Consider the following 12,425-nt stretch of genomic DNA (forward strand, 5'->3'; position numbering starts at 1 on the left):
CTATCTTACTCATCACTGCTTAGAAGACTTTTTACATACCACAGTGGTATTCAAGAAATATTTGATGAATGAATAAATTTTAATATAATCCTTATAATCAAATTATTTGTCAAGAGAATTTGCTTGCTGAATTTCTTAAAATCTAAAGACGTATCTAATGAATAAAACAACCATAAACTCCGAGTGTATCTGTATGATGGCAAACATCTTGATATTTCAAGTTTTCCATTTTAATTCTATAGATATTAATACAGAGAGTTGACTAAGAATCACCCTTAAAAGGGCCAACTGCAGAACAGTATTATAGTATACTCCTATTTATACTAAAAAAAATTAAAAATAAAAAAAAATTAACCTATAACAAAAGATACATATTTGTATGTTTATGCCTAGAAAAGCCACACAAATAAAGATAAGGAACTGTTAACAGTGGTCACCTCTTGAGGGGAGGTGACTGGAGATGAAAGACTTTTACTTTTTATCTGTTGGTCTTTTAATTTATTCTAAGAAGGACAAAGGTTCACGTTATTTTAAAAAATCAGTTTTAACAAATGTCTTTCCATTTAACTATTAAATCAGACTTAAAGTCAAAGTCAAAATTTTACAGAAACAAAGTTTTTACATGGTAAAATGTCTTTAATTTGGTCACAGACTTTCCCACATTGGAGGTGGAAAAGGTAGGAGTAACCACAACGTACTCTATTTTTAAAAGCAGGAAGCCCTAAAACGTTTTTTTAGCAGTGACAGATATTAGATACACTTATGCTTTGAAATTATAATACTCAGAAACTCTTAAGAATTTAACCATGTCATCCCATTTTTTAAAAAGGGCAATACAGGAAAAACTCACTGAAAAAAAATATCTTTTTCAGTACATTTCAGCATGATCTGTTATGTAACCCAGAGTCTTACATAAAATTGCTTTGAATTCAGGGCCAACAGAAATTTTCTCCAGACAAAAGTGATTTATTTTCTTGAATCAGTCAATGAGAACTATGTAACTCAAAATTTTTCCTCTGTACTTTTAGCTGCCAGGATGTGAATAGTAATAACTGTCTCAGGCCAGCTGTCTGGATTTTATCTACCTTTTTAGCTCCCTTTTATAAATCAGCATGCTGTTTGGTTTGTTCCCTTTTTGTTTTTGTCCTGCTGGTAAGTCATCATCAATTATCTTTGGAGCACACAGTATATAAACAAACATACATACATGTGGCACAACACCTTAATTGGAAATGTGACATAAAATATGAAATAAACATAATATACTGCTGACATTTTTCCTTATAAAAGAATTCAGATCTTAATAAAATATGGCTTACACACAGTGTAAAGAGCCCTACTCTCATATAGCTTCTACTTTAGCAGAGGATACAGATGATAAACTGTCACACAAATAATCATAAAATTACCACTGACTTACGAGTAATTCTGATTAAATCCAAGAAAGAATCAAAATTGAAAGCAGTTAAAATAATTGTTAAGACCACAATTGTGTGAGGAAAACTAAGGATACACATTAACTCAATGATGGTAGGTATCACCTGGACTGTTGTCTCTTGCTGTCATCTGCATAAGAAGTGCCATCTGTTTTCGCTCAGAGAGTGGATAACCAAAAAGAATGCTAACTGGTGTGGATTTCTTATTTCCAGCTTCCTTTTTTGTTTTCTTCTTTTCTGGACCTTCTTTCTCTGGAATTATTAACACATATGTAAGAATTTGAAACAAATCCAAGTACTCAAAAGCAAGGGTAAGATGATCTTTTTGATAGATGCTGTACATATATATGAGAAATGTGTACAATATATGAACTAGTACTAGCCAGACAAAAGCACAATGGGTTTTATATTATATAAACAATTTTCTTCCTGACTGCTTTGAAAAACATAGATTCTTAATTCTATTGTTTTCAGAAAATTAGTAATACTTGGAAATTTATTACTAGTAAAATTTTACCTTAATGACTTGTTCTAGTAAAATTTAATTCCTTGATTAACAGTGCAGACATTCTTTAGTATTGCATCTTTGAAACCTCTTTTATTCAATTTTATTCATAATCGCTGATAAGCCTATATAGCAATGCTCCTTCAAATTACTTCCTTAATTCCAGCAATGATTAATACAATCTTCCAACGAGCTAAATATTTAAGACAAGTCTTATCACACAGAATAACTACTGAAAAAAAGTACCAAATCATTTTATTCCAGTCACAGGATAGCTGAACATGAAATAGTCAAAGCCAAGAACGTGCAAATTAAAGATTCTGTGTGGCTATGGGTTAACAGATCTTGCAAAGATCCAAAAATTTTCAAGGATCTTTTCAAAGAGATCTGACCCATCATCAAGTTAGCTCTCAGATTTAACTATCTGGAAAACCCATTAGCAATGCAGCCTGCATTCCCCATTAAGTGTCAGCACATTCAGACTGAACTGAATTCTGTAAGTAAGAGATACAGATATTTGTCTTTTCTGTAAGACTCCTTTGGGAGTTAAGGCAGGTGCTCTGTGCAACCAAATGCAAAGGTCTGGCTATTACCTGTCCAGGCATCTATTTCTTGGGAAACCCTATACAAATATCTGGAATTTATTGATCCAGGATTGAGGGTACCTGCAAAGAGGAGCTGCAAAAATAAATAAGTAAACTAAAGAATATTTAAAAATAGCAAAAATGGGAGAAGGAAAGGCTTAGCAGTCAAAACAGTGTCTTTTTTCAAGCATATATGAAGAGCAGCTAAAAAACTCTAAAAGAAAAGCATGTTTTAATCTAGCAAGTTTAAAAAAACTAATTAAAACCTGATATTATTAGCAGGCATAAGAAATTAAAGTAATAATTCTTCCAGTGTGCCACTTAATCAGGATACTCTGTCACCTTTATGGCTGAGAAAAATCAGAGGTCCTAATTTTAAAAACTCTGCTGCCCACAAATCTTTCAAAATTAGACATTTCCTAAAAAGTCCATTTTCTTGAATATTTGATTTTGCATAAAAACAAAATTTCAAGACTTATTTAAATCGACTTTATTTTTTCCAGTATAATCTTTTCTTTTCATATTTATTTCATTATCATAAATGATCCAATTTAGTATAAATCCAATTTTAGCACAGTACTTTTCCTAACTTACACTGTATTATAAAGCCCTAAACAGATCTTTGGAGAAGCCAATTTTTTTCCTGAAGCATATATGGATTTTTTCTCTTAATTTTCTGCATATCCTGGTTCTCTAGTATTTAATAAGGAACCACAACCGTTCTTGTTTTAATGGTTTTCCATTTGAATAACAAATCTTTACCTATAATGAATGTATTTCTCTCCTAAAATAAATATATTTAACTTTGTGAAAATTTTATAGAAAATAGAAAAGATGTTTCAAAGACAAGAAATAAAATCTAGTAATAAGAGGAAACAAAAAATACTTAGCATCTATCCTCAAAATGTTTTCTTAGTAATGGGGAAAATTTCGTATTTTTGTTTGTAAAACGAGTGCCTTTTTTTTTTTTTTTACTGCATTTTAACACAAGGTTTAAAAAAGCCAGTCTAACGTGATAAAGTAATATATATCCAGGCAACAGTAAAAAGATACTTATAAATGCATCATTAGAATGCCATGCTGCCAAATATTTAAAGATGCAATTATTTTGGAAAGAAATAAACAAATTGTATACATTCCAAATATTTAAACAAAAATTCGAATCAGATGCTAACATCCAATATAAACTCTATTTTCTTTGAGTTACCATAGTCATATGTCTGAGTTCATATTCTGCATGAGACAGGAAAGTAAGAAAACAGCAGCCGGTGTAAGGCAGCTAGGAGAGAGACAACTATACTGTTTATCAAAACTGTGTTAGACTAGTATGTCCCAAAGTATGCGTTTTCAAGTTTAAAGCAGTCAACAAGACTATCTGGGATTTGTCCTAGAAATAATTTGTTTCCTGTGATCCATCGTAAGTAACAAATGATAATATACTATATATCTTATAAAGAGTTAGCTACTTCTCTTATCAGGAAGGTGATTCAGTAATACTTAAAAACAGAGTTACTTCTCAAGATTCAGTACCTGAAAAATGTATTTATTTGCCCTAATAGACAAGAACTTTAAAGTTTAAATGCTAAGTATACTGACAAATGTGCTCATTTAGCACGGTCTACTATAAACTTCCATTCAGACAGCCTAGGGATTTTTTTAAGAAAATATACATGAGATTCACTTAAGACTATTCAAAGCAAACAGAGAAATGGACTTTTCAGTGCTCCAACATTCTTTCAAGGTTTAGAGGATCTTCAGATACACAAAGATGTTCCAGTTTTATAATGCTGAAAATTAATGCTTTCTTTTCAGGTCTTGTCAGAATAAATAGAAAGCTCAATGTCATCACATCCCAATTAAGTATTAAGTACCTATTAAGGAGAAGAGACAAAATTGTTTTTCTTAGGGAACTCGGTTCATAAACCTATTAGTGTCTCTGAAATTAAAGAATATAACATCTTCCCACAAAGCAGTCACTATAAGAATCAAACAATGGAATCACAACTCAAAGATGAACATAATTAAATCAATCCTGTTTGCAATGTGCATACTTCAATTCTGAAAAAAAAATTGCCATTACTCTCTGGTTCTACAATATCTACATGAATCTCTTAATTGAATGTCTGCATCTTTTGATTTCCAGCAATGATACTCAGATTTTGGATGGCTTCATATACATACAGCTCTTTCAGGGGCACTTTGGTGCTTAGAAGTCACCTTTTAGAAAAGCATGCATAATTCCACAGTAACTGACTGTAAATATGTGCCACCCCCCTCAATTTTGGTAACCAGGCATGACTGACTTATCAGCTCAATTAAAACTTTCAGGATAATTTGAAGAATAATTATTTGGTTCTTCCACCGCCCCTACCCAACCCCACAAATGTATAAAATAAATAAAAAGTGTATAAAAACAGGTTTACTTTAGTTTTTATAGCTAAATGTCATATGCTGAAAACTAGACACTTAAACACCCCGGGACTAAAAAAATTAACATTTTTATTTAAATTCAGAGATAACAAAGTTAGTCAATTTAAAAAAAGATAATCAAAAAATATTTAACTAATTAGCTTTCACATACTAGAAAACACATTTACTCTTTAAGAGGACACAATACTTGTATATTCTCTTGTATTCTATCTGGAGCAATTATGGATCAGTAACATATAATAACAGGTGCCACAGCTTAACAGAGAGGTTGCAACACAGTTAGTAGTAATGCCATTTCTCTAGGTAACCTGGTATTTTAATTTAGTTATAGTTAAATTTAACCTAGACAACAAAGTCACTAAAGGCTAATGAGTTCAATGGAAAAAAATTGTATTAAACGTGTTTTTTAAAAAACATCACATGACTAAAGGGTAAGATGACACTGTCTACTGAAATCAGTACACTTGGTATACCTTGTGAAGGGTATACAACAAAACACTTGGGTATCTTCCCATAGGAGTCACTGCACTATGCAATACCAGGGGTTGACTTTCACACTGTTTTCTACATGAATGGTGTTCCCCACATCGTGCTGTAAAAAATCAGAGTGGAGGTATATAGCAGTCCTACTACAAGGTTCATACAGCTTGTGTTGGATATGATACACTGAGTACCTCAGAGCAAAAATGGGAAAATGCGGTGTCACCCATGTAGTTCATTTATTTAACCAAAGATATCTATATACTGGTTTGAAAATAAGTTACTTATAGTACAATAATTAATTGTAAATGTGACAGAAACCACTGGCTAAACAGGAGCACCTGATAATCTAATTACCTGAGTATGTCCTGTAAGAAGATATAAGTCTCTCCCCCCAATTTTCACTTGTATGTCCTGGATCTGAATCTACAGAATGAGAAGAGACAGGAGAAGAGAAAAAAGCACACGGAGGGAAATGCAGAATTCAACAAACCAACATTTTTCAAAAGACCACCAGTTAATAAGCTGTCATTGTTTTGCCAAAAGATTATTTTTAAAGTAAAGCCAAAATTATATTTAAAACACAGGTTTGATCAACACCTAATATTTTAAATTCTTCAACAAAAATATCTTAAAGTTGGGAAATTCAATCATGCAGTTTCAATAACAGGTATTACTGATGTCATATATTAAAACATACTATCTTTTTTGAGGCTATGTATTTTTTCAACCTCTGAATAACAGTAAAAGCGCCAGTACTTTATCACTGGTTTTCTGTTTAGAACTTGTCTTACGCTTTTTGTTCTATGAGTGCCAAAACTACTCTGGAGATAGTAGAACACTTTGGACTGCACTATCATCCTACACCACAGACCTTTCCACAAATTATATACACTTCAAATGGTATAAATTACTACAGTGATTACTACTGAAGACCGCCTGGAAAGAAAGTAACCTAAATCAAAACAAAGTTTATCAGTTAAGAATATGGAATTCTGGCTGGGCGCAGTGGCTCACACCTGTAATCCCAGCACTTCAGGAGGCCAAGGTGGGTGGATTACCTGAGGTCAGGAGTTCAAGACGAGTCTGGCCAACATGGTGAAACCCCATCTCTACTAAAAATACAAAAATTAGCCAGGTGTGGTGGCGCATGCCTGTAATCCCAGCTACTTGGAGGCTGAGGCTGGAGAATCACTTGAACCCGGGAGGCAGGGATTGCGGTGAGCTGAGATCGTGCCATTGCACTCCAGCCTGGGTGACAGAGTGAGGAGACTCCGTATCAAAAAAAAAAAAAAATATATATATATGGAATTCTGCCTAACAATTCATGACAGAGAAACATGAATATGGAGAACTGACTTCGGTAATATGGCCAGAGCAGATATTTTTACTTATAAATATATTTTGACTTACAAATGCCATTTCAACTCACAATATTATTGTGATCTTCATATCGTTAATTGACAAACTTTTTCCCAGGATCACTGTTACACAGTATTCATGATTTCAGTTAGGTATAAGTAACCAAGTGTTCAAAAAAAAAAAAACAACTTAAGAGAACAAATAAACCCTAAGCATCGTATTTGAAAATTTTACAGATAATCCTAAAAGTTTAGTGATGAGAAAGTTCACTCAACTGAAAAAGGAATCATCAATAACATTTAGACCAACACTAAACAGGTAAATGGGCTGAATGGTAAAACTTTCAATGAACACATATTTCAAAATGGAATACATTAAGTTAGCAACTAAAAAATTTCATGAAAAATAGTATTTGACAAAGACAAGCAAAAAAATTTAAATAACCACCACAGATTGCAAAGCAAACCAGCAACCATTAAATTGTGCCAATAGGATTAAATGAATTGTTGAAAGCAGATATTATTTTAATAGATTAAACCACAGTGAATAAACTAACCTTTCAATTATATTAATGTAGTTTAACAGTTTATCCAAATCTTCCTTTGGAAGTAAGCAACCACTCTGACCCCACATTGGCTTTTACTCAAACAACTATGTTTCTATTGGTGGCATCTGCATAGTCTACAAAGCTTTAACTCAGGAACTAGAAAATTAAAGCTTCTATTAACATATCCCTGTCCCCTTCCTCAACTACTTCCTTTTATGCTGTACTAAGACTAGGCTGTATGAGATTACCACCGTTTATGAGACTGATACAAAATACTGAGTGCAAAGCAGAGCCACTCTCTCTCCCACACATGTTCTTCATAGCGAGGCAAAACAAGTGATACTTGCATTTTAAAACCAATCTTTTTAAGTTAGTATTTTGCTTGGGTTGCAAGGAAATAAGAGAAAAATACTAAAAATAATTTTAAAAGCCTGTACTGTATGTTTGAAACTTTCATAATGAAGTATCAGGAAGGGGGCAGAGGTAAATGTATCATGAATAACTGCCAGGAAAAAAATCACCAAAGGTGATTATTCTTACTAAGTAAAGCACTAATTTTATCTATTTTAATATAGTTCCCAGAAAAATTGTATCTGTTTTCTTTTCAAAAGAAGCTCCTCTCCTCAAATTTGATTGAGTCACATTATAATATGGTAAACCCTTAAACGGCATCTAAAGTCTTAGGAAAATAGAACTAAGGCTGGCTGGCAGAGATTTTGTTAATAAAATTTCAACACATTCTACAACTGCCTCCATAGACTTAGTGAACACATCATACTGTGTTCTCTGAATTTTCTCATATTCTTTTTAAAATGCCAAAAAAGGTTGGGCGCGGTTGCTCACGCCTGTAATCCCAGCACTTTGGGAGGCCGAGGTGGGTGGCTCAATTGAGGTCAGGAGTTTGAGACCAGCTTGGCCAACATGGTGAAACTCCACCTCTACTAAAAATACAAAAATCAGCCAGGTGTGGTGGCGCATGCCTGTAATCCCAGCTACTCACTCAGGAGGCTGAGATAGGAGAATTGCTTGAACCTGGGAGGCAGAGGTTGCAGTGAGCCAAGACTGTGCCACTGCACTCCAGCCTGGGTGAAAGAGCGACACTCTGTATCACTAAAAAAAAAAAAAAAAAAAAAGCCAAAAAAATTAGTAAACTATTTGCCTACTAATAATGCTAAGAGGAAACAATTACTTAAAGAAAAAAGTGAAAGACATTCAATCTTTCTGATTATTTAAACATGCAAACTAAAATGACAAAGGACTACTGGTTTATCTCTATAGAACATCAGATTTATCAACCTAAAGAAAAACGTGTCCCCCAATGCTATCTGAGGTTAAAGAACATTCATGTACTGCTGGAGGCTTTCTAACTAGGTATAATTATTTTGGAGAAACCTGAAGAATCATAGAAATGTTTAACCCTTATAACACTGTAACCTTACTCCTGGGAATGAATAAAGAAACAACTCAGTGTATGACAAACATCACAATCTGCAAAGATGCTCTTGATGGCATTATTCACAACAAAAGAATTATAAATTTAGTTTGAGGGCCAAGAAGAGACTCTCTCATGTAGCCTCAAGACAGCTGTTTAACACTTTCACATTAAGAGAGTTTGGCTTTCCCTTGGACACCATAAGACTAGGGAAGAAATTAAGTATGATTTCGTGACTGATAATGCAGGAATAAAGTTCACTTAGGTGGAAACTGTATTAATTATTAAAGATAACAAAAGTTATCAGTTATTGATTACACTATATATGGTGGCAGATATTATATGATACCTATACAACATTCATTCTCTTTTTCTTACCAGGAGTACCCCAGTTTTGATCAGAGAAACAATATGCCCGGCTGAAAGTATGATTTTTCAGACTCCCCTGCAACTAGAATAGCCTAACCAATCAGATGCAGAAACAAAAAGGCCAAATCTCACTGGGAAAAAAACACTTTTGTCCTTGGTCTTTTCCCTCCTACTTTCTACCCAGGAAGAAGCAATAATCTTGTGATTATAAGGCAAAATGATTAAGGATAAAGCCCATGTATGAGCTAAGAGTGGCACAGCATTAAGATGAAAAGAGATCAGAGTCTGATGGCATTATTGAACTGCTATGCCAACCCTGTACTGCCTATGCTTGGCCTTCTTACTGCATTAAACTGTAAAATTCCTATGTAATTAAACCAGTGTTAGTTTTTGGTTATGTTTAATTTAGTTTTACAAGCTAAATGTACATGCTATGTCACTTGAAGGTCACAATTCTCTGAAACTGATACTATTATACGTACTTTTACAGATAAGGAAGCTGGGACTTACAAAGAAGTCAAATTACTGGGCCAAAGCTTGTAGGGGACTGAGGGTCAACACTAGTCAGATTCCAAAATCTTCAGTAATAAACACTGCCATGATTTACCTCTGCTACAACTAAAAAATTTATCCTGTCAATTCTAGAGTAGCAGAGAATGAAAGGAGAAGGTAAAAATTAGTGATAAAGCAATCTGATGTAGGTGTAAGAAATGTCTTTTAGATAAGCAGTTGCTTTTTACTTCCATAGGTTCAATGGGTCATTGCATATATTGGCTTAATGTTCCACAGGACAAAATTCATGGGAATTCTTTGACACAGTAAGACAATATTAGTGATTTGTTGAAATAAATTAATTCAGAATGAACATAGTACTATGATAGAGCTACAAGGACCCACTGGCCTGATTTCAAATTACGTTGTAATTCATTCCGATTTTTTCTGTCTAGCCAAGCACTTACTTTTCTAGAAAGTGTTTTTTTTTTTTTTAAATTAGTAAGTATTAAATAATTGAGAATTTAGAAAGTTTAAGACACACTATGATGCCTCGCAAAACGGAGGCTAGGAATCTCTCATTCAGTAGACAGCATTGCTGCTAATCTGGGGTGCCAGTGGGCTTTCCTTGGACAATGTTATGAATACCTCTTTTGAAAAGTAGAGACTTTATAAAAGTAACATATGTCCATTATTTCAAGAATTCAAGCCATACAAAAAGGACCAAGAAGAAAGTAACAGATACCCCACATCCAAGAAATAAAGTGTTAACCTCTGGCAAGCATCATTCCCAGCATCCATCTAAATACGTATTAATGACAAAGGAACTAGCAGAGACAGTAATAAATTTATGTAAGAACAAGAAAACAATACACATATGCTGTTTTGAAATAAAAGGCTTAAAGACTTATTTTAATCCAACATTTAAAAAAAAAACTAAAGGCATTGCTTCTTCCTTATAAAAGATACTACTATAAAATATAAACAAAAATATAAAGAAATTTTAAATACAGGAACATTAAAAAGTTTATATAATCATTTTAAGAAACTATGTACTTGTTTAGATAATATCAGTTAATCCCTTGCTTAGAGATAAGATGATATGCTTTCTCTTTATTCCCTACCCCTTGTTCTATTATTTCCTTAAGTCAAGGTTTAAAACATTTATATTTTGTTCTGTACCCAAAACACATCCAACAGGCATAGTTCCTATAGTGAAAAAAGTCTTATATTTAGACAGTCTTAATCTTTCCACGTGTTAATATACATGTGTGCACATATATACACACAATAAATGTAAATACACAAATTACAATTTTAATGCAAATAGCACATCCTGTTTCATAATCTAATTTTTTACTTCCAATATATCATGATCATCTTCCCATATTATGTATTCTTCTACAGCTGGAGTACCGTGGCATGATCACAGCTCACTGTAGCCTCAACCTACCAGGCCAGCAATACCCATGCATCAACATCTCAAGTAGCTGGGATTACAGGCGCACACCACCAAGCCTGGCTCAGTTTTTAATTTTCTTGTAGATACAGGGTCTCACTCTGTTGACCAGTCCGGTCTCAAACTCCTGGCCTCAAGTAATCCTCCTGCCTTGGCCTCCCAAAGTGCTGGGATTTCAGGTGTGAGTCACCATGCCCAGCCTTACAGCATTATTTTTAAGGGTGAAAACTCTATTTCTTCATTGAATTTATCATAATTTAACAAATCCTGTATTAGTCAACACAATTCTCCTGACTTTTTTGCTATTATAAAGAAAGCTGAGGCTGGGCACGGTGGCTCAAGCCTGTAATCCCAGCACTTTGGGAGGCCGAGACGGTGGATCACGAGGTCAGGAGATCAAGACCATCCTGGCTAACATGGTGAAACCCCGTGTCTACTAAAAAAAATACAAAAAACTAGCCGGGCGAGGTGGTGGGCGCCTGTAGTCCCAGCTACTCGGGAGGCTGAGGCAGGAGAATGGCGTAAACCCAGGAGGTGGAGCTTGCAGTGAGCTGAGATTGCGCCACTGCACTCCAGCCTGGGCAACAGAGCGAGACTCCGTCTCAAAAGAAAAAAAAAAAAAAAAAGGCTGAGATAAAACATCCTTAAAAATAAATGCTTTCATCAATAACTATTTATTAGAGGCCAGGCATGGTGGCTCACTCCTGTAATTCCAGCACTTCGGGAGGCTGAGGCTGGCAGATCACTCGAGGTCGGGAGTTAAGAGCCTGGCCAATATGGCGAAACCCCGTTCCTACTAAAAATATGAAAATTAGCTAGGCAGGCACCTGTAATCCCAGCTACACGGGAGGCTGAGGCAGGAGAACCACCTGAACCCAGGAAGCAGAGGTTGCAGTGAGCTGAGATGGCACCACCGCACTCCAGCCTGGGCGACAGAGTGACTCTGTCTCAAAATAATAATAGTTATCATTATTATAATAAATGCCCAAAGAAAAAATTAGTCAAATGTTAAGAAACAATTTTTATATACATTGTCCTATTTACCTTAAACAAAGTATTTCTATAATTTAGACCCACTAAAGCAAATTCCTATGTCCAACCCGTAACTACTGGGTGATTCAGACCAAAAACAATTTTGTCATTCATCATAAATTGTATTTCTTTGACTACTACTGATGTATTTTTTCATGTATTTCTTTGCCAACTATAATTGTTGTTCTGAACTGTTTGTATTTTTTTGTCCATTTTCCCATTTTTGAGTTTCCTTTTCACACTTAAGAGATCTTTAAATGCTACATATATTAAGAGTTTTGATGAATGCTGCATATG

General features: G+C 34.3%; 1 protein-coding gene across 3 annotated transcripts in view; it reads right to left on the reverse strand.

Moving 5' to 3' along the window:
- The window catches only part of ANKRD12 (ankyrin repeat domain 12), a 134,319-nt gene that overhangs the window by 67,384 nt on the left and 54,510 nt on the right, over nucleotides 1–12,425 (reverse strand). For 2 of the 3 annotated variants that reach the window (XM_025364896.1, XM_025364897.1), the window contains exons 4-5: nucleotides 5,793–5,861; nucleotides 1,542–1,688 (exon numbers count right to left, since the gene is read on the reverse strand). In XM_025364896.1, coding sequence (XP_025220681.1) covers nucleotides 1,542–1,688; nucleotides 5,793–5,861 — 216 coding nt within the window. The remainder of the gene's footprint in view (nucleotides 1–1,541; nucleotides 1,689–5,792; nucleotides 5,862–12,425) is intronic. The other variant, XM_025364898.1, reaches the window with a different exon arrangement.

Source organism: Theropithecus gelada, chromosome 18, assembly GCF_003255815.1.
Source record: "Theropithecus gelada isolate Dixy chromosome 18, Tgel_1.0, whole genome shotgun sequence".
NCBI lineage: Eukaryota > Metazoa > Chordata > Mammalia > Primates > Cercopithecidae > Theropithecus > Theropithecus gelada.